At 40.1% G+C, this 20,878-nt stretch overlaps 5 protein-coding genes, 2 long non-coding RNA genes and 1 pseudogene across 12 annotated transcripts in view; 4 read left to right on the top strand and 4 right to left on the bottom strand.

Moving 5' to 3' along the window:
- Positions 1-20,878, top strand: part of LOC124313778 — a 311,762-nt gene that overhangs the window by 145,485 nt on the left and 145,399 nt on the right. The gene's annotated exons all lie outside the window — the stretch shown is intronic.
- The window catches only part of LOC124313335 (F-box-like/WD repeat-containing protein TBL1X), a 258,370-nt gene that overhangs the window by 132,278 nt on the left and 105,214 nt on the right, over positions 1-20,878 (top strand). The window lies entirely within an intron of this gene.
- LOC124312890 (nose resistant to fluoxetine protein 6-like) lies at positions 24-6,310 on the top strand. 4 transcript variants are annotated; one of them, XM_046777436.1, is made up of 16 exons: positions 24-211; positions 387-518; positions 722-922; positions 984-1,077; positions 1,563-1,759; positions 2,560-2,832; positions 3,056-3,536; positions 3,597-3,891; positions 3,955-4,255; positions 4,327-4,361; positions 4,432-4,625; positions 4,709-4,847; positions 4,910-5,105; positions 5,168-5,428; positions 5,489-6,058; positions 6,171-6,310. In XM_046777436.1, exons 5-15 carry the CDS (start codon positions 1,720-1,722, stop codon positions 5,563-5,565), a joined length of 2,292 nt encoding a protein of 763 aa, XP_046633392.1. In that variant the 5' UTR covers positions 24-211; positions 387-518; positions 722-922; positions 984-1,077; positions 1,563-1,719; the 3' UTR covers positions 5,566-6,058; positions 6,171-6,310. The 4 variants fall into 4 exon arrangements, with proteins under 4 accessions (XP_046633392.1, XP_046633393.1, XP_046633391.1 ...); XM_046777437.1 differs by lacking the exon at positions 984-1,077; XM_046777435.1 differs by lacking the exons at positions 24-211; positions 387-518; positions 722-922; positions 984-1,077 and adding an exon at positions 1,113-1,365.
- LOC124313682 lies at positions 3,135-9,017 on the bottom strand. Its single transcript, XR_006910985.1, has 2 exons — positions 8,884-9,017; positions 3,135-3,264 (listed from the first exon to the last, which is right to left on the bottom strand). It is a non-coding gene; the product is annotated as an uncharacterized LOC124313682 (long non-coding RNA).
- LOC124313627 lies at positions 7,231-8,858 on the top strand. Its single transcript, XR_006910909.1, has 3 exons — positions 7,231-7,447; positions 8,235-8,507; positions 8,681-8,858. It is a non-coding gene; the product is annotated as an uncharacterized LOC124313627 (long non-coding RNA).
- On the bottom strand, positions 11,085-20,326 carry LOC124313014 (contactin-associated protein-like 2). 2 transcript variants are annotated; one of them, XM_046777674.1, is made up of 9 exons: positions 20,161-20,326; positions 20,031-20,072; positions 19,863-19,937; positions 19,554-19,785; positions 19,337-19,491; positions 19,079-19,280; positions 18,761-19,012; positions 18,201-18,684; positions 11,085-11,467 (listed from the first exon to the last, which is right to left on the bottom strand). In XM_046777674.1, the coding sequence occupies exons 1-8, from the start codon at positions 20,281-20,283 to the stop codon at positions 18,206-18,208; spliced, it is 1,560 nt and encodes a 519-aa protein (XP_046633630.1). In that variant the 5' UTR covers positions 20,284-20,326; the 3' UTR covers positions 11,085-11,467; positions 18,201-18,205. The 2 variants fall into 2 exon arrangements, with proteins under 2 accessions (XP_046633630.1, XP_046633631.1); XM_046777675.1 differs by lacking the exon at positions 11,085-11,467 and adding an exon at positions 13,220-13,725 and having other exon boundaries at positions 18,590-18,684; positions 20,161-20,324.
- On the bottom strand, positions 11,466-13,199 carry LOC124313129 (annotated as a pseudogene).
- On the bottom strand, positions 13,933-16,055 carry LOC124313051. Of its 2 annotated transcripts, XM_046777741.1 has the most exons (6): positions 15,769-16,055; positions 15,326-15,427; positions 15,180-15,266; positions 14,948-15,097; positions 14,754-14,882; positions 13,933-14,690 (listed from the first exon to the last, which is right to left on the bottom strand). In XM_046777741.1, exons 1-6 carry the CDS (start codon positions 16,034-16,036, stop codon positions 13,960-13,962), a joined length of 1,467 nt encoding a protein of 488 aa, XP_046633697.1. In that variant the 5' UTR covers positions 16,037-16,055; the 3' UTR covers positions 13,933-13,959. The 2 variants fall into 2 exon arrangements, with proteins under 2 accessions (XP_046633697.1, XP_046633698.1); XM_046777742.1 differs by lacking the exon at positions 15,769-16,055 and having other exon boundaries at positions 15,326-15,648.

Raw genomic sequence — 20,878 nt, 5'->3', positions numbered from 1 at the left:
TTACTTTTTTTGTTTCGACAAAGAAACCACGTTAAAGCAGAGACTGCGGTTAATTATTACAAAGAAGATGAGAAATTTTTGGAAACAAACGTGGCTACACGTAAAATAATTACAACAATTAAAAATAAAATCGCAAGAATGTGATCGTCGATTCATCATGTTATTAACTCTGGAGTAAAGGGTCTTTCCAATCTCCATGCTGTTTTGACAGGTAAATAAAACCTATAATACAAATGGAATCATTGTGGGAACTTAAAACAGTTGAATCTGTTCCTAATATGTGCAATTTTAGTTCTTATGAGCATTTATCATTTAAGCCCTAGCCCCCTGTCTATGCATGGCATTTTTTTTGCTCTATGTAACCGTTTCCTTTGTCTGTTACATAGATTTGGGTCCTGACCTGAGCCAGCCATCACAACAAAAAGGTATTCAAGTTTTGCTTGTGCAGCACCAATCACATGTCATCAATCACCTGTCATTAGCAACAATCCCAATCTCATCGCTAATGGCAATGTTGGGTAATGGTTTTTGTTACTTTTATTCCTGTGCCCTGCTAGATATTTTAATGATGCATGACTTGCATCAACATAGTGTATATGTAAACCAGCATTACTTGTAAGCCCTAAATTGTTATTATTAACAATTACGGTTCCCCCAGTACCTATTCAAAATTTTCTTATTTTCCATTATTTGTAAAAATGTTTCGTAAACCTTTATTTAGATAAACTGCATCCCGTTCGAGTGGAGAAACTACCGATGTTGCTGGTCGAGTTCTTTCCCTTGTCTGTTGTCTTTAAATGTCTCCTCGTGTATGCCCATGCGAGTGTGGGTGTATTCACGAGGACCCCCTTTTTCTTATCCCTCCTGGTGGATTCATTGGAGCATCTGTGGATGCCTGACCGTATATTTCCCAGGCTTAAAGGTAGGAAAAATGTATTTCCTTTCTTCCTTTTCGACTATTGGGTGGCGTTGTTTACTGGCAGGTGGGGACGCTGTAGTCGCTGCCAGACCAAAAGTATTCCGCATTTCCGTTTTTGTCGTTCCACCAGGCATAGGAGACGCCGTCAGATTTAAAAGGTGCATAGTAACAATCGTACTATTGAAGGACAATTCGATTCGAAATCGATTTTTATATTGACTGGGGGGAGGGGAGGGAGAGAGTTTCCACTTTGTTTTAATTGTAAAAGGGTACTACAATTCAGTAAAGTGAGTGAAACCGGGGAAAATTTATAATTTCCCTTTCGAGATGCGGTGAATTTTCCCGACCGTAATTGCAGGGCTTCCACAAGATATGCCAGTTTTGCTTGTGCTGGACCTGTCATCTATACAACAATCTCAGAGTCATCGCCAGTTATCGCTTAATGGGTACTGATTTTCCAACCTGCTTGATATTGTATAATGCATACGCTGCACAAATGCAGTGCATTACATGAAAACCTTAAATTCTCCAGTTTATTATAAATAAGTCAAGGTCAAGGTTTACCCATTGTCTCATTTTCTTCCCTACTGTTGTTGTTTCTGTCAACATTTTTCGTAACCCATTTTTAATGTTTTTTTATTAGATAAACATCATCTCGTCGGATTGGATATATACCACCGATGTCTGTCGAATTCTTCTCCTTTCTTTAAATCCCTTCTGTCCTCGTGTACACCCATGTGAGTGTGGGTGTATTCACAAGGACGGAGGATGCACTTTATTCCGCCTGGTAGATTCTGCGGATGGAGTGCCTGGCCTGTGGATGCTTTTCCGGGCTTCACGGTAGGAAAAAATTCATCTCTATTCTCCCTGTTTGACTTGATCGACTATTTTACTGTTTGTTTAGCGTTGATTGTAAATTGTCGCATGTAGTGGGCTACGGACAATTGTTATTCCTTATCTAGGCGGTTAGAGTTTAGTTGATTTCTCTTACTTTTTTTGTTGATTAAGTTAGGGTTCATCAAATAACAATTGGAAGTAGGAAAATTAAAATTTAAAATTTTAAAAAATTACTCATTGGTCGAACGACTGCAATTCAGGGCTCGGTTTTGTACCTCACAATTTTGTCTGTGGGTAGAAATAATCAAATTCCAAAATATTTCTCAATTAACCTTGGAGCTTTAATAACATTATATGGGGATCGTAATTAAATGACATTTTCCGGCTGTAAAATAAACGTCAAAACTAGAAAAATTCGTTTGTAAAGAAATTAAATGAAAAGAAAGATTTCATTTACCTCGACCAACACTTAAGACATGGCAGACCTCGCGGTGCACCAGAAACCGATATCATTCAAATCTGTGTGGTAATTCTTGATTTAATTTTCATGTGATTCACCAAAACGAACATTGCGCAACGTCAAGTCAATTAGATACAAGACAGAACGGATGTAGATCTATCGCCGTGTCATATTCCAAAGATAAAAAGTAGCATGGACTGCTGAGATTGATTAGGAGTCTATGTAGTCTGGACGTGGTGTCGTAGGTCGTTCATCTAAAATTTTGGTGCTGCCTGTTGTCCATTGTAGTCACTCATTATGGGTTCCATGCTGTGGAAGATAATCTTTCTTCTACTCTGGGTAGGAGGCCAGTCTCAGCAATTCATAAATCCGGCGTTAATCATTTCACCGGAGAGTGAACGATCCTTTGAAAAATGGAGGAACGTAATCAATCAGCAACTTCAGGAAACCGGGGCCACTTTTGATTTAACGTCAACAGTTCACAACATTTTCGCCGCACTGAAATCTTCTTCATTCCCAACGGCGGTGGCTAAAAACATCAGCCAACAATGTTTACAAGACAGCCAGTTCTACGTTCATAACCTCTACGCCAACCAGAGTCTCTGGTCCTTACAAAGTAAGTTGAAATTGAAACTGCTGTCATTTATATTTTCTATGTCGTATAAGAACTGATAATGAAGGACCATGCAAATAGGAGACTTAATATATTGAACAAATGAACTTCAATTGTTTTCATTTGTTTTAGACAAGATAACGAAAAGTGAATATGTCACGTCCCGACATTTGGGACAAATATTGTGCAATCCATTCATTATTAAAATTGTTATTACAAAATCTAGTGCAAGAGTCTTCAGCCAAACTTCCGCCGGGATTGTTTGGAACCAACAATATTCACGCGGATGGACTTTTCGACGAATGTCTGGCCGTTCGGGCACCTGGTTTTGATGGACAATATTGCATCGTCGCTTTTAAACCGACGGCCGTTGATCCGTCCGAAATTCTACCTCCGGGATCATTCAGCGATAACCACGAGGAGCAACGGGGCAACCTGATCACCATTTTTCAGCTTTTGGGATTATTGGGGCCGGATCGGGTCGACCCAAAAGTGTCCGTCGCGGATGCCAACACTTACATTTTACCCAGCACCACATTCTGCCTGCCGTCATCTTGCAGTGCGGCTGATCTCGGTCAAGCGGTCGCCGAGCTCATTGGCAGTTACGTCATCGCCAATTATTCTTTAGTCATCGTGACTGACGAGCAATATTGTTTCAAAGAAAGCAATAAACCACCGACATTTGATGGAGCCACCATCACCGTCATGTAATTTAATTCAAAAGCTTTTAGACGAAACTATTTCATTTATTTTTTTTTTGTTAACAGTGTCGTACTGAGTCTTGTCGGTCTTCTTGTTGTAATGGCGACGGTTCACGAAGGCTGGCGAATGTACCGCGGAACTGATTTCGATGCCAAGCAGGACGGGAAACTCCTAAGCGCATTACATTGCTTTTCGGTCTTAAACAACGGCCGTAAAATCCTGTCGATGAAAGTGACAGCTTCGAGCGACAATTTCGGATGCATTCATGGCATCCGCTTCTTCTCAACTTGTTGGGTCGTCTTGGGTCACACTTTTTCGATTGCTGCAGGCAAGATCATGAATACGAAAATGATAACCGAGGTAAACTAATTATACATGCCGATAGTTTGTAACAGTCAAATATTATTCAAATTCTTTTTTCAGGATTTCAGAAGTTTGGGCATGCAAACCATTGGCAACGCCACCGTTTCGGTCGACACATTTTTCCTGATGAGCGGCTTACTTGTCTCGTTCCTCTTGCTCCGGGAGTTGGACCGTAACAAAGGCAAATTCAACGTCGGCCTTTACTATTTGCATCGCTATCTGAGACTGACGATCGTGTACGCCTTCATCCTCGGTTTCATCGCCACTCTGATTGTTTACGTCGGTATCGGTCCTTACTGGTACGATGTCAACAAGTTTTCAAACGCTTGTCGCAATGCCTGGTGGCGACAGTTTCTCTACAGTAAGTTTGCATTTACTGGAAAAAAAAACATTTCATTATTTCTAATTTCTACATATTTTGTTTTCCTATAGTTAATAATTTGTTTCCTCTGGATCCTGAGTATGGGGTAATAAGATCCACAATTGATTTTAAAATTTACAACATCTTCAATTTAAAATTGACATTTCTTGGCATAGTGCATGGGTCAAACGTGGTACCTGGCGGTGGACATGCAACTCTTTTTCGCCTCTCCTCTCTTCATTTATCCGCTGTGGCGATGGAGGAAGTGGGGACTCGCCTGGTTGGCCGCTGTTGGACTCACTTGCCAAGCTGTCATCTTTTACGTTTACGCTAGAGACGATTTGCATCCTACTGTTTGGACCACTCGCCTGTATGTGCTGGCACAGCAAATTTGACTTTCTTCTTTATCGACCGGTTAAAATGAAATTTTGTTTTTATTATTATTTATTATAGTGATGGTTCGGCCACTTCTGTCGATTATTTCGATCACTATTACGTCAAACCATGGACAAGAGCACCACCTTATTTTGTGGGCATCTTGGCAGGATGGTTCTTGCACGTAACCAAACAGTCCCAGAGTCGATTGGCCAAGGTAAATAATTTGTATATTGTAGCAATTTGCCTTTATAGTTAATAATTTATTCATGATTCAAGCCTTTGGTGGTTTTGGGATGGACATTGTCCGCGGCGGTCGGTTTGGCGATCGTCTACGGTTTGACGCCGTATGTTGACCCGTCTAAAGTGCCAGAGATCAGCACACTGCTCAAAATGACTTACGGTCCTATGCACAGAACGGCCTGGGCTTTTGTTATAGCCTGGATCATCTTCGCCTGTTCTCGAGGCTATGGAGGTATTTATCCAATCAGTTCCATCTCATTTCGACCTCTATTTAGCTTGTTACATTGCGCACAGGTTTCGTGAATCGGCTGCTGTCATGGAAAGGATTCTTACCACTCGGCCGTATGACATATTGCGTCTACCTGATCCACTACGACTTCCTTGTGGTCTACTACTCTGCCATGCGGAAACGGTTTTACTACACGCTGTTTGAGCAGTTCACAGTTTGTTTCGGCCTCCTCGTCGTGACTTTTGGATTGGCGTTTCTGGTATCCGTCACGCTAGAAGCATCTTTCCTCAACTTGGAGAAACTTGTCTTCTCTTCCAAATCCAAAAGTAACCTAACTATAATATCAAACGTGATCTTTAGCAAATTATGTTGTGATTGGATTGCAGGTCAACCTCGTGAAGAAATGACCGCTCCTCCCGCTGACGAGAAACTAAATGCTGAGCGTAAAAAAATCGATGCGTGAATAGGATCTTTCAGAACCAATTTCTTTGATGGAATATTTCCAATTTTCATTCAAAATTTCTGTCTAAATTGAAATATTTGCATTAATAAGCTTACGTAACATTTTAAATTCAAATTTGTGAACTGAATCTTGCTAATATGAAAAAAAATTTCGTTCAATCGGGGGTCTATGAGTCTTTGCTGACGAATGATTATGTCGTAGTCGCTCCGTCTAGCTCACCTTTTTTCACTGTGGGCTGGATTTGGATGGTAGTTATTATCGTGCTGGTTGCAGGAGGACCAACCCAACGATTGATGAATCCTTGGTTGGGAATTGCACAGGACAGTGAAAGAAACTGGGACAAGTTGGTGAACACATTCAAGAGCATTTAAGAAATTTCCGTCACACTCAAATGTTCATCGTTTCCCCCACCACTGTGGCCCACAAATCTACCGACAGTCAAGTCTACGTTCGCAACCTCTACGCCAACACCGGACTCTTTGGGCCTTTCAAAGTGAGTTAAATGAAGCGTGATATTACGCACCAAGTAAAAATGCCAATTATGTTATTCCTGATCGAGAGAAATATCAAGTTACTTAAACTGTTTATCCCTTTCTTTTGAACAGCGTGATGTATGAAGATATTAACAGGTTATCCCCTCTTGGCTTCCAATAGAGTCCCAGGGTCTTGTTGTGGCGGTTCCCCTAGCTGTCCTCGTGTTAACCCGTGTGAGTGTGGATGTACGTATTTCCCAGGCTTATTAAAGGTAGGAAAAACGTTTTTTTTTTCTTCCTTTTCGACTTGTACGACAATGATGACGTTGTTTTCTCTTGCTTTGCTTTCGATGCCGCACTGACAGGTGTGTTGGTCGTCGCTGCCGAACCAAATGTATTTCGAAACCCCATTTTTATCGTTCCCCCTGGCATAAGTAGTAGGTGACACCGTCATTAAAGTTAAAAGGTAACATATAGTAACAATCGTACTTAATTGAAGGACAATTCGATGCGAATTCGATTTTTATTTAGAATGGGGGGGGGGGTTGTAAGTGCAAAAGTAAAAGTGAGTTTTCCACTTTATTGTCTGTAATTGGGTGCTACAATTTTGTTTTTGACATCATTTATCTTTAACTTCCCATCGTTTTCAGAGTCCAGAAAAGAAGTTTTTTTTAAAACATGGACCTTGGAATAGTGAAGTGTTAAAAAAGAAGTATTTTGTTACTCAATCAATACTCAGCGTTTTTGTAAATGTCTTCTTCGAGAAGCCAGCCAGTAAAGTGAGTGTAACCCGCCAGATAAACTCCTGATGGCATCGTAGTAATCTCTAGCCAAACTTGGTCTTTCGCTTCCAAATTTAACGTTGATTGAAGGGGAAAAATTTAAAATTGATAATCTCCGTCACTGAATTCATCATCGATAGAAGACCCCCACCGTTCCTTGAGAGACATATAGTGAAATATCGCTCAGAAGATATTCCAAAACATTCTCTTCCAGATGCAGAAGTTTGGATGAAGATGCGGAAGTTTTGAAAAATCACAGTTAACACTTTCCACCATCCCACGATCGAATTCAATCCGATCCAATACAATCTAGGGTGTAACCAACTTTCCACAAGTCTTCGCAGGAACTGGGCATCTCGATGACGGTCACCCTTTTTTGTAACCCATTTTTTATTTTTTTGTTGGATAAATAGCATCTCGTCGGATGGGAGAAACCACCGATGTCGGTCGAGTTCGTCTCCTTTCTTTAAATCCCTTCTGACCTCGTGTACACCCGTGTGAGTGTGGGTGTGAGCACGATAAGTGACGCCAAGTGACGCCCTCTTTCTCTTTATCCCGCCTGGTAGATTCTGCGGATGAACTGATGGAATACCTGTGGATGCTTGGCCGTGTTTTCCGAGCTTCAAGGTAGGAAACATTTATCTCTGTTCTCCCTTTTTACTGTTTGTTTAGCGTTGATTGCAAATTGCCGCATATAGTGGGCTATGGAGTACTGTTATTCCTGATCTAGGCGGGTAGAATTGATTTCTCTTGCCCTTTTTGTAGATTAAGTTAGGGTTCATGAAATAATAATTGGAAGTAGGAAAATTAAAATTAAAAATAAAAGAAAAATAACTCATTTGTCGAACGACTGCAGATCAGGGCTCGGTTTTGTACCTCACAATTTTGTCTGTGGGTACAAACAATCAAATTCCAAAATATTTGAAAACAGTTTCTCAATTAATCTTGGAGCTTTAATAACACTTTACGGGAATCTTAATTAAATGAAACTTTCCGGTTGTAAAATAAGCGTTAAGACTAGAAAAATCCGTGTGTAAAGAAATTAAATGAAAAGTAAGATTTCATTTATTCCGGCCAACACGTCAAACATGGCAGACCTCGCGGTATGCCAGAAACCGATATCATTCAAATCTGTGTGATAATTCTTGATTTAATTTTTAATTTGATTCACCATTACTAAAATTGCGCAACGTCAAGTCAATTAGATACAAGACAGAACGGATGTAGATATATCGCCGTGTCATATTCTAAAGATAAAAAGTAGCAGGGACTGCTGAGATTGATTAGGAGTATAAATATTGTCTGTGTGATCGTTGGTCTTTCATCTAAAATTTTGGTGCTGCCTGTTGTCCATTTGAGCCACTCATTATGGGTTCAATGCTGTGTAAGATAATCTTTCTTCTACTTTGGGTAGGAGGCCAATCTCAGCAATTTTTAAATCCGGCGTTAATCATTTCACCGGAGAGTGAACGATCCTTTGAAAAATGGAGAAACGTATTCAACCAGGAACTTGAGAAAACTGGGGCCACTTTTGATTTAACGTCAACACTTCACAACATTTTTGCCGCACTGAAATCTTCTTCATTCCCAACGGCGGTGGCTAAAAACATCAGTCAACAATGTTCACAAGACAGCCAGTTCTACGTTCATAACCTCTACGCCAACCAAAGTCTCTGGTCCTTACAAAGTAAGTTCAAATTAAAACTGCGTCATTATATTCTCCATGTCGTAAGAACTGATAAAAATGAATAGGAGATTTGAGATATTGAACAAATGACCTTAATTATTTCTCATTTGTTTAGACAAGATAAAGCAAAGAAATTATACCGTCCTAACATTACTTTTTGTTAAAAAATCTAGTGCAAGAGTCTTCAGCCAAACTTCCGCCGGGATTGTTTGGATCCAACAATATTCACGCGGATGGACTTTTCGACGAATGTCTGGCCATCCGGGCACCTGGTTTTGATGGACAATATTGCATCGTCGCTTTTAAACCGACGGCCGTTGATCCGTCCGAAATTCTGCCTACGGGATCATTCAGCGACGAGGCTCAACGGGGCAACCTGATCACCATTTTTCAGCTTTTGGGATTATTGGGACCGGATCGGGTCGACCCAAAAGTGTCCGTCGCGGATGCCAACACTTACATTTTACCCAGCACCACATTCTGCCTGCCGTCATCTTGCAGTGCGGCTGATGGATCTCGGTCAAGCGGTCGCCGAGCTCATTGGCAGTTACGTCATCGCAAATTATTCTCTAGTCACCGTGACTGACGAGCAATACTGCTTCAAAGAAAGCAATAAACCACCGACATTTGATGGCGCCACCATCACCGTCATGTAATTTAATTCAAAAGCTTTTAACAAATAACCAGGCAGATTTATCAAATTTATTTTTACTTGACAGTGTGGTGCTGAGTCTTGTCGGTCTTCTTGTTTTGATGGCGACCGTTCACGAAGCCTGGCGAATGTACCACGGGACTGACTTTAATGCCAAACAGGACGGGAAACTCTTGAGCGCATTACATTGCTTTTCGGTCTGAAACAACGGCCGTAAAATCCTGTCGATGAAAGTGACAGCTTCGAGCGACAATTTCGGCTGTATTCACGGCATCCGCTTCTTCTCAACTTGCTGGGTCGTCTTGGCCCACAATCATGCTTGCTGCAGGCAAGATCATGAATATAAAATCGATAACCGAGGTAAACCAATTATTCCATGCGAATGATATTATTCAAACTCTTTTTTTCCCCCAGGATTTCAGAACTTTGAGCATGCAAACGATTGGCAATTCCAGCGTTTCTGTCGACACGTTTTTCCTGATGAGCGGCTTACTGGTGTCGTTCCTCTTGCTCCGTGAGTTGGACCGCAACAAAGGCAAATTCAACGTCGGCCTTTACTACTTGCATCGATATCTGAGACTGACGATCGTGTACGCCTTCATCCTCGGTTTTATTGCAACTCTGATCGTTTAGATTTATACATTGCGCACAGGTTTCGTGAATCGGCTGCTTTCATGGAAAGTATTCTTACCGCTCGGCCGGATGACTTATTGCGTCTACCTCATCCACTACGACTTCCTTGTGGTCTACTACTCTGCCATGCGGAAACGGTTTTACTACACACTGTTTGAGCAATTCACAGTTTGTTTCGGCCTCCTCGTCGTGACTTTTGGATTGGCGTTTCTGGTGTCCGTCACGCTAGAAGCATCTTTCCTCAACTCGGAGAAACTTGTCTTCTCTTCCAAATCCAAAAGTAACCTAACTGTAATATCAAACTTTTCTGTTATTTTCGGTATACTGTGATGTGATTGGATTGCAGGCCAACCTCGTGAGGATATGATCGCTCCTCCCGCTGACGAGAAATTAAATGCTGAGCGTAAAAAAATCGATGCGTGAATAGGATCTTTCAGAAACAAATTTATTTGATGGGATATTTCCAATTTTCATTCAAAATTTCTGTCTAAACTGAAATATTTGCATTAATAAGCCTACTTAACATTTTAAATTCAAATTTGTGAACTGAATCTTGCTATTATTAAAAATTGTTCGTTCAATCGGGGGTCTATGAGTCTTTGCTGACGAATGATCTTGTCGTAGTCGCTCCGTCTAGCTCACCTTTTTTCACTGTGGGCTGGATTTGGATGCTAGTTATTATCGTGCTGGTTGCAGGAGGACCAACTTTAACGGCCCAACGGTTGATGAATCCTCGGTTGGGAATTGCACAGGACATTGAAAGAAACTGGGACAAGTTGGTGAATCACATTCGAGAGCATTTAAGAAAGAAGGAGAAAATTTGGATTTGATGTCGCTTCTTCGGACAATTTTCGTCGCACTCGAGGCAATTCTACGCTCGCAACCTCTACGCCAACACCGGACTCTTTGGGCCTTTCAAAGTGAGTTAAATGAAGCGTGATATTACGCATTAATTAAAATTGCGATTATGTTATACTGGATCGAGAGAAATATTATGTTAATTAAACTATTTACGACTATTTATCCCTTTCTTTTGAGCGACGTGTTGTATGAAGATACCAACAGCTAGGTCATTCCCTCTTGGCTTCCAAGAGAGTCCCAGGGTCTTGTTGTGACGGTTCCCCTGTACCCTCGTGTTAACCCGTGTGATTGTGGGTCTATTCATGAAAAACTATTCCCTATCGCGCTTGCTGGATTCAACTCTTCAGCTGATGGATATGGAGCACTTGTGTTTTGCCTGGCTGTATTTCCCAGGCTTAAAGGTAGGAAAAATTTGTCTCTATTCTTCCTTTTGACTATTTGACTGCGTTAATTCGTGAAATGCGGAGTACGATTATTCCTGATTGAGCTAGTCGATTGACTTTTCTCTTGCAGTTTTTGTTGACTCAGTCAGGGTAAAAAAAGATAACCTAAAATTTGTATAGAACGACTGTAGATCAGGCCAAGTTTTGTTTTGTACTTCACAACTTCGATTGTGGGTATATTGACTATATTCTAGCAAGAATCAAATTCCAAACTTGTTGAACTTTAAACCCTTCAAGCAAAGTGCAATAAGGAAATTTGATGTCCAATTGGGACCTGCCGCCACACCGGCACCTCCTCGTTAATTCAGGCTAGTTATTATTATTGTATTAAAAACATTGTGGGCATGTATCTAATGTGTAAAATCCAGCTTAGACACGCTTAGACATTTATAGAGACGGAAAATTGTCTTGTTCTAAAATCCATCCGGTGAAATGGGTAAAATGACGGCCATCATCATACAGATACACCCCTGCTGACTGGTAAGAAATCTGTACCCAAACTTGATCTCCCGCTTGCAAATCAAGTGTCGACTGCAGAGATGGTGTGTGAGACAAAGATGTGTTGGCCTCCTCAACCTCTGTACTCCCGATGTTATTTCCGTTTAAATAAAGTGTGATACGAAAGTAGCGTGTAGTTGCAGAATTTGAAAAAAAAACCCTTTGCAATGAAAGAGAAAAAATATTTCCCCGTCACAGGAGCCGTAAATTTCCCCGAAGGCAAATTCATGGCCCCTCCAGTGTTGAGTACTTCAACTTCAAACGGAATCGGAGTATTCGTTGAGTTGTAAGAAGAACTTCTTTGGACATAGAAATAGACTGGCGAGGATTTCACATCCGTAAATCCAATCCATTTCTGGAAATCTAAAATGAATTTAGATCGAGGCGAGGCGTTATAAGCTCGATATCCCAGCAGATTTGAAATTATCATTTTTTATTACCCGTGTCACCAGGAAGTTTGGCAAATTCGCAGAAAACTGTTTCAACCTTTGTTGCTCCCATTACGGAATATAATCCGCTCAAGGTATGTCCACCTCTCCACAAGTCTTCGCAGGAACTGGGCATTCCAGTGATGGCCACCTGGCCGGAGCATTCGAATGGACCCAATGTGTGAACACCGGAAGAGCTTTCCAGTTGGGTGCGGCCGAAATTCAGGCTAGTGACGGACAGAAGATTCTTATTAGAGATGATGCCTGCGTTTCATTTGAAAATAACAACAATATTTGTGATAAAGAAATAATTCCAATTGGAGTAATTATCTTATATACCGTTATCAGTTAACTGGACTGAGGCCGCAGAGTCGCAATTGCATTCCAACGAAGGGTCAACGCAATTCCCATCGATGCCGCACTGACAGGTGTGGACGCTGTCGTCGCTGCCGGACCAAAAGTATTCCGGATTTCCGTTTTTGTCGTTCCACCAGGCATAGGAGACGCCATCAAATTCAAAAGGCGCAAAGTAGCAATCGTACTTCATTGAAAGACCATTAGTTATTAACAGAGGTTTAATTTTTACAAAAAAAAAATTACTTTAATGGATTGGTGACATTCGGCGGACAGTTCAGTCAATGCTGACATTTGCCTACTGGATGCGTTATAAGCTATGGCTCTGGAATAACATCCAGGATCAGCGCAATGACCGACATTCATGGACGATTGACTGTCGTGGGGAATGGAAGTGGTTCCTGTAAAAGATAATTGCGAATTTTGATTTCCTTTTTGACTGGGGTTTTTTAAGTATACTAACCTGAAATCATGTCACAGTAAACGTAGATGGGAGCATCACCAACGGCTTGGCCATCTGGATCGATCCAGTACATCCCGGAAGCCAGTGATGGATCAGCTAGACGAGCTTCTCTGCACGTCCGTGGCATGGCGCTCCGTCCAGAAGTCATACAAGTAGCTCTTTCGTTCTTTTCGGCCAATCGTTCCAGTCGAATAATTTTTTCAGTCAAAATTTCCTATCCATTTCCAAAAATTCACATCAATTTCATTTGCCTCCATTACCTTAAAGTTCGCAAGGATTGGATTTATACCTGTTGCCGATCCTTGAGCTCCATCATCTCCTCCAGTCGAGTAACTTTTTCTTCCAAAACTTTCCTCATTTCATTCCTCATTTCCTCGCTCAATTTGTGGAATTGTTCCTCCAAGGTGAAGGTCACGTCGGCCGAAGTGGTTGTCCCGGACAAAATAAGAACTAAACCTAGCGCGATTGCGAATGTGAACATACGAGCCATTTTGTAACGTGAGTACTAAGTAGCAAATGATGGCCGTTCGACTTTAAGGAGATGCCAACAAGTGCCAACATATTTAAAAGGACGCGGAAAATAGGTTAAAACATCTAATCAAAATGCAAACACTGATAAGTAAATTTAATAAGATCATTTTCAAATTACACAACCAGTGCATAAGATAACTTATGTACATTTGTCTCAACCGAGGTGTCAATAAAATACGAAGCAAAGGTTATAGCTACTTGGACGTGAACAAGTGAAAGCACAAATTGACACAAGAAAAACGCAACGAAATGCATTAAACTGTCAATATCGTCAATAAACTTAATCGATTCTTTCCACTTTATCCTCGTTACAGATCTCAAAGTTGGCGCTCGGGGAAAACCTAATTAGGCATATGTCGGAGTAGATATATAATTTTTCTGGACATAGAAATAGACTGGCGAAGATTTCAAATCCGTAAATCCAATCCATTTCCGGAATGAATTTAGATCAAGGCGTTATAAGCTCGATTTACCAGCTGAATTGAAATTATCAGAAATTTTGGCAAAGTCGCAGAAAGCTGTTATTAAAAAGTGTTGGAGACAAAGAAATACTTGATGAGAATTTTGTGAAAGGTTTTTTGTATTTGTCTCATTGGTCATCAGATGTAAGACAGTTAGCAGCAGTTACCGAATCGGATACAACGCTGGGGTTTGCGTTACTTAGGCAACAACAGACAAAAGCGATTTTATCAAAATGAGGAATGTAGTCTTCGTCGCGTGCTATTAACGATACTGGTGCTTCATCTCTTAAAATTCCGAAAGTTTTTCGCAATCTTCCAATTACTTTCACAGGAATTTCCTTATTTTTTAAAGTTGGCGTTGATTCAACTAAAGTTTCCTTTCTGGGCCGAACCATAAAGTTCAGGGATAGACGATCGTACATTACGTCAAGCCATTTCAATAAATAGGAGGAAACTGCCGCTTGAGAAATGTGAAAGCGGTAAGCTAAGTCTTGTTCACGTAAATTGAGTCGCAACCTCATTAGAACTAGAAGGAATTGCTCTTCCGTTGGAAGTGATCGTTTTGTAAGCCAACTTAAGTCTTGAATTCCAGGCAAAATTAATTTGTAAGTGATTTCAAAAAGTTTCCATGACTTGAGTCCAGTGTAAAACTTTGTCATTCTATCATTATCTTTGAGTCTGTTAATAAATTTTTCTTTCCTGGCTAACTCTCTTAAAGAAGAAATTGTTTCGTTCAGCTTTGTAGACTCCTCTACCCTCATTGCTTCTAGTTGTTCATCAACTGAATTTCTACCTAAGTTAATGTCTTGTGACTGAATGGGAGAAACTTGAGTTTGTGGATGCGACACCTCATCAGATTCTGCATAACAAAAACGAATAGCTTTACATTTATCCTAATCACCATTTACAATAAATGTAATACCTGTTTGAATTGTAGAATGAAACGTTTCAAAATGTGTCGTTATTTCTCTTAATGTGCGTTCTTCCGGATTAGTAATTCCAATTTTTTTCAAAAGATTAACAAGATTTTGGATTTCAAAAAGGCATTTCCCTATAAAAAGAACATGATTTAAAGTAAATAAGTTTGCCTAATGACAAAATAATGAGCATTATCACCTTTAGAGGTATCATTATGTTCCAAGTTGGAATCCACAGTAGTGTCAGCCATTGTAATGTCGTTACTTTGAAATGTGCCAGGCAACACATTATTATCATGCACTGTGCTGTCATTAACTGGTAATCTGTCTTCACAACTTGAATGTGCTTCTAAAAATTAATACAGTAATATGAATGATGACTTTCTGAAACTAGCAGCAAAAGATGTACTTGATAAGTCTGAAATCATTACCTTGTTCTTCCTGTTGATCTATTTTTGTTAAATTCTTTGATGGAACCCAGTCCACATCATTTTCAGAAAACATGTATGCTGGTTTGCCTACAGAATGTAATGTAATTAACTTACTCGGTAACTTTGAGTTTGTAAGGACTGTATACCTGAATGAAAATGTAAAGAACACACAGATGGTGCACCATAGTACTTATTAATATTAGATCCAATAGCTGCCATCCAAGCTGCAATTCTTCTTTCAACTAACTCTATATCACTTTTAGTTTGTAAGTTTTTATGTAGTTTAGGGATAGAAAAAAAAGAAACTTTTCTCGACCTTTTGTATTCACCGCAAATAACACAAACAAAATTAGGCATCTTATTATTATTATTAACTCTCAAGTTTTTACGATGTGTCTTAAAACTTGTGGAAAACTATAACTGTCAAGTGTTACAAACATATCCTACTGCTTGTCGAACAAAGGACTTGAAGTACGTTGGGAGTCAAGCGTAATAAAAAGTTTAGTTCTGCTATCGGCCGCAGTGGTGCGCATCGGCGTAAACTGCGCACGATTTTTTGCTAACTACTACTTTTTCATTGGTATAACATCTATATCACTTTTACTTCTCAATTTTTTATCTTTTTTAGGGATTGAAAAAAAAGATAAAGAACCTTTTGTCGACCTTCTTCGATATTTACCGCAAATAACACAAACTTTATTACTGCCAGACATATTATTATTAATTATCAAGTTTTTACGGTGCGTCTTACAAAATGTGCTAAACAAACAATTGTCAAGTGTTACAACCAAAACCGTCTGCTTTTTGAACAAGGGATTGGCGGTCCGCCATCCATCAAGCAAAATAAAAATTTTCATTCTGCTATCGGCCGCAGTGGTGCGCATCGGCGTAAACTGCGCACGACTTTTTGCTTGTCTGCTACTTTTGGTTTGCGCGCGCTGTGGCCCAGTTCACATTTCGGGCTAAACGGTTATGGAAATAAAGCAAGCGGAAATCTCCGCGGGTTTTCTCCTGTGTTTACCTTTCCCCTCGTGATCGCTTTTGTTTTCGTAGCAAAACAAAGTGCTTATTAAGGATATAGGTGTACAAAGGAGAAAAGCCGCCAAGATTTTCGCTTGCTTTATTTCGGGTCGAAAACGGGCTGAAAACATGAACCGGGACACAGCCCTTTAACATCTATCTGTTTACAAATATATATATATTTCCTTCTATTCGTCTGGGTGCGTTAAACACTTAACTCTAAGGCTGGCAGATGTGTCCCCTGCGGAAGAATCGATTCAAAAATATTAATATATCCAATCGCGTTGGTTCTACCTAGAAAAGTCGAATGAAATAAACAGCTGATTTCTTCATTCAAGGTATAGCCTACTTGACAATCATTCAAGGATACGTTTCTTCTTCAACATCGACTTGCTCCGGCTAACGTTTTCCGTCTTCCATCATTAGAGGTATTGACAAAGCCTGACAAAGTTTGATAGTGGCTCTCGTATCGAGTATCGACCTACATCTCATTCAATTCAACATTTTCTTAGGTTTTCTCATTTATAACTATTGAGTAATAACCTGAACTGAATCAGCAATGAAACTCGTCAGTTTCAAAGGAGTTCCGGTGGTTCGCGGGAATGTCGATTCTCTCCCGAGAAAGGTCAGTTCCATCAACCTCATTTTAATTACTCGATTCAAATTGAATTAAATGTTCCTTTAAAATGATGAAGGTGTTGACTTTTCTCGAACACGACGTGGAGTTGTGCCAGCCGGCGTTCATCCACATCTGCGATGGATCCGATTGAGGAACTTTGGTGAGATCGACTTTAAAGAATATATATAGATATCTTATTTCTCATGGCTAATTAAGTCGCAATTAGTGTCGTCTGCTTCCGTTTTCTTTATTTTTGTTTCGGCTTGTTGTTTCGGCAAAGAAACCGTAAGATTGCAATTCCATACTCACGCTATTTAGCAGCGTCATGAGAGCTTGAATATAAAAGAATTTAAATCTGCGTGTGATACACGAAATCTGTGAAATGTTAATTCCTGGTTAGCAATTATAGTGTAAGCCCCCTCTGTCGATGCATCGGCAGTTTGTTTGCACTGCTGATTGTAACCTTTTCCTTTGTGCACAGATTTGAGACCTGGAACCAGCCATCATATCAACAAGATATGCAAACTGTTTTCTTCTGCTGGTATTGATCTGTTATCACCAATTCACCAAGAACCACAGTGTGATTGCTTCGATGGGTAATGATTTTCATTACTTTTGTACTTTTATTTACAAGCTAGATATTTTATGCATGACTTGCATCAGTGCAATAAATTACATAGACACTACCTTAAACTCTCCTGTTTATTAACAAAGAGGCTTTATCACTCTCTCATTTTCTTCCTTATTTGTCATTGTTTCTACAAATACTTTTCATAACTAATTTTTTATTTAGTTAAACAGCATCCCATATGTGAGAGAAACTACCGATGTTGATCGAGTTTTTACCCTACCTTTAAATGTCCTTGTGTATATTCTCGAGGACCCCCTGGTGGATTCTGCGGATGGAGCAACGGTGGATGCCTAGTTGCATTTCCCAGGCTTAAAGGTAGGAAACCTTTATCTCTATTCTTCTTGTTTTCCGACTATTTGATGGCGTTTTTTTCTCTTGCTTTTTGTTTTCGATGCCGCACTAGCATGTGTTACGTCGGACGCTTTTGTCGGTGCCTATTTCAAAACTTAATTTTTATAGTTCCACCAACTATAGGTGACGCCGTTAGATTCAAATATAGCGATTTTGCGATTTTGAATTTTATTCGAAAACTTTTTTTTTAAGTTAAGTAAAAAGAAAAGTAAAAGTTTTCGACCCGTCAAGAAGCATCAACATTTATCTCGCCAGGGAAAAATTTTATGCAATTGAAGTTCAGTTTGATTTAATCTTAAAAATAGAAATGTAGTATGGATTAATTGATTATTATACAATCAGGTTATCACGTTTTAGTGTACTTAAGAAATTTTGGGGCATCGCTGTTTAGAATCCAATAGTCATTTATAGAGACGGAAAATTGTCTTGTTCTAAAATCCATCCGGTGAAATGGGTCACATGACGGCCATCATCAAACAGATACACCCCTGCTGACTGGTAAGAAATCTGTAACCAAACTTGATCTCCCGCTTGCAAAGCAAGTGTCGACTGCAGGGATAACGGCGTTAGAAGAGACGAAGATGTGTTGGACACATCTGTCTGTGCACTCCCGATTGAATTTCCGTTTAAATAAAGTGTGATACGGAACCAGAGTATGGTTGCAGTATTTAAATAAAGACCATTTCCAGTGAAAGAAAAAAAATATTTCCCCGTCACAGGAGCCGTAAATTTCCCCGAAGACAAATTCATGGCCCCTCCAATGTTGAACACTTCAACTTGAAATGGAATCGGAGTATTCGTTGAGTTGTAGGAAGAACTTTTCTGGACATAGAAATAGACTGGCGAAGATTTCACATCCGTAAATCCAATCCATTTCTGGAAATCTAGAATGAATTAAAAGAAGGCGAATCGTTATAAGCTCGATATCCCAGCAGAATTGAAATTATCATTTTTTATTACCCGTGTCACCAGGAAGTTTGGCAAAGTCGCAGAAAACTGTTTCAACCTTTGTTGCTCCCATGATCGAATATAATCCGCTCAAGGTGTGCCCAACTCTCCACAAATCTTCGCAGGAACTGGGCATTCCAGTGACGGCCACCTGTCCGGAGCATTCGAATGGACCCAATGTGTGAATACCGGAAGAGCTTTCCAGTGGGGTGCGGCCGAAATTCAGGCGAGTGACGGGCAGAAGATTCTTATTAGAGATGATGCCTGCGTTTCATTTGTAAGTAAAAATGACACGGATTTTTATCTTCGATGAGAATAATTCACTTATACCGCTGTCAGTTAACTGGACTGGGGCCGCCGAGTCGCAGTTGCATTCCAACGAAGGGTCAACGCAATTCCGATCGATGCCGCACTGACAGGTGTGGACGCTGTCGTCGCTGCCGGACCAAAAGTATTCCGGATTTCCGTTTTTGTCGTTCCACCAGGCATAGGAGACGCCATCAAATTCAAAAGGCGCAAAGTAGCAATCGTACTAATTGAAAGACAATTATTTATTAGCAGCGGTTTAATTGTTTTAAACATTTTTACTTTGATGGATTGATGACATTCGGCGGACAGTTTAGTCAATGCCGACATTTGCCTACTGGATGCGTTGTAATTGATGGCCCTGGAATAACATCCAGGATCAGCGCAATGACCGACATTCATGGACGATTGACTGTCGTGGGGAATGGAAGTGGTTTCTGGAAAAGATAATTGCGAATTGGAATTGATATCGACTGGAGGTTTTTAAAATTGCTACAACCTGAAATCATGTCACAGTAAACGTAGATGGGAGCATCACCAACGGCTTGGCCATCTGGATCGATCCAGTACATCCCGGAAGCCAGTGATGGATCAGCTAGATGAGCTTCTCTGCACGTCCGTGGCATGGCGCCGGATGCAATTTCACCGACTACCTTTGACGAAGTCGTAGTAGCTCTGCCGTTCTTCTCGGCCCATCGTTCCAGTCGAATAATTTTTTCAGTCAAAATTTCCTATACGTTTCCAAAAATTCACATAAGTTTCAATTGCCTCCATTACCTTAAAGTTGGTAAAAATTGGATTTGTATACCTGTTGCCGATCCTTGAGCTCCATCATCTCCTCCAGTCGAGTAACTTTTTCTTCCAAAACTTTCCTCATTTCAATCTGGAAGAAATATTGTAACAATGAAACCGATTTTAATTTAGCGAGTGTAGTTTACCAAAATGAAAAGAACACGGGATATATAATAAGGCTTACGTGTTGCTGATCTTTCAGCTCTGCGTTCTCTTTGAATTGAAGCTAAAAGAAAATGTTTAAACAAAAAACAAGTTATTCATTTTGATTAAGATTTTTGGGTTGCGAGAATCGATGTGTAACATTTTCTTACAAAATTGTCGCTCAATTTCTGGAATTGTTCCTCCAAGGTGAAGGTCACGTCGGCCAAAGTGGTTGTCCCGGACGAAATCAGAAATAAACCTAGCGTGATTGCGATTGTGAACAGACGAGCCATTTTGTAGTTCGTGAGTCAGTAGCAAATGATGGCCGTGTCCTGTTCGACAAGGAGATGCCAGCATATTTATAAGGACATGGGAAATAGGTTAAAACACATCATGCAGAATGCAAACACTTGATTGAGTTATACGATCATTTTCAAATTACAACCGGTGCGTAAGATAACTGATGTACACATGTCTCAACCGAAGTGTCAATAAAATAGATAGCAAAGGTTGTCGCTACTCGGTTGTTCACAAGTCAAAATACAAATTCTACTCATGAAAAACATGCATTAATCTGTCAATGTATATGTCAGGCGATCTCAAAGTTGGCACTCCGTGAAAACCCAGTTAAAATAAGGCTTTTGACAATATTTGCTTTTTTTCACAACTAGCGCTGGAAAAAACCGAAAAATGAAAACAGATAAGAGATAATATCGCTGACAAACAAGCTCTATTTCTGCCTTGGCAACACGTGATACAAAAGTATTTATTATACATGTTAGACTTGATTATAATTCTAGAGCGAAACAATGCAGCATTCAAAAGAAATACAGGACACTAGTACACAAATCTGTTCCAAAGATGTCCAGAAACTATTCCCGTCTATTC

The sequence above is a fragment of the Daphnia pulicaria genome, chromosome 9, assembly GCF_021234035.1.
Source record: "Daphnia pulicaria isolate SC F1-1A chromosome 9, SC_F0-13Bv2, whole genome shotgun sequence".
Taxonomy (NCBI): domain Eukaryota; kingdom Metazoa; phylum Arthropoda; class Branchiopoda; order Diplostraca; family Daphniidae; genus Daphnia; species Daphnia pulicaria.
Note: the sequence above shows the minus strand (reverse complement) of the source record. Positions and strands in the feature narration are given on the sequence as shown.

Coding starts and splice junctions, on each gene's coding strand:
- LOC124312890 (XM_046777434.1), top strand. CDS start 2,514: ATGGGTTCCATGCTGTGGAAGATAATCTTTCTTCTACTCTGGGTAGGA. Junction 2,833..3,055: donor GAGTCTCTGGTCCTTACAAA/GTAAGTTGAAAT, acceptor TACAAAATCTAG/TGCAAGAGTCTTCAGCCAAA. Junction 3,892..3,954: donor ATACGAAAATGATAACCGAG/GTAAACTAATTA, acceptor TTCTTTTTTCAG/GATTTCAGAAGTTTGGGCAT.
- LOC124313051 (XM_046777741.1), bottom strand. CDS start 16,036: ATGAAAATTTTTATTTTGCTTGATGGATGGCGGACCGCCAATCCCTTG. Junction 15,098..15,179: donor AGATCAACAGGAAGAACAAG/GTAATGATTTCA, acceptor ATTAATTTTTAG/AAGCACATTCAAGTTGTGAA. Junction 14,883..14,947: donor ACATAATGATACCTCTAAAG/GTGATAATGCTC, acceptor TTCTTTTTATAG/GGAAATGCCTTTTTGAAATC.
- LOC124313014 (XM_046777674.1), bottom strand. CDS start 20,283: ATGGCTCGTCTGTTCACAATCGCAATCACGCTAGGTTTATTTCTGATT. Junction 20,073..20,160: donor AGAAATTGAGCGACAATTTT/GTAAGAAAATGT, acceptor ATTTTCTTTTAG/CTTCAATTCAAAGAGAACGC. Junction 18,685..18,760: donor CAAACTTCCTGGTGACACGG/GTAATAAAAAAT, acceptor AATTCATTCTAG/ATTTCCAGAAATGGATTGGA.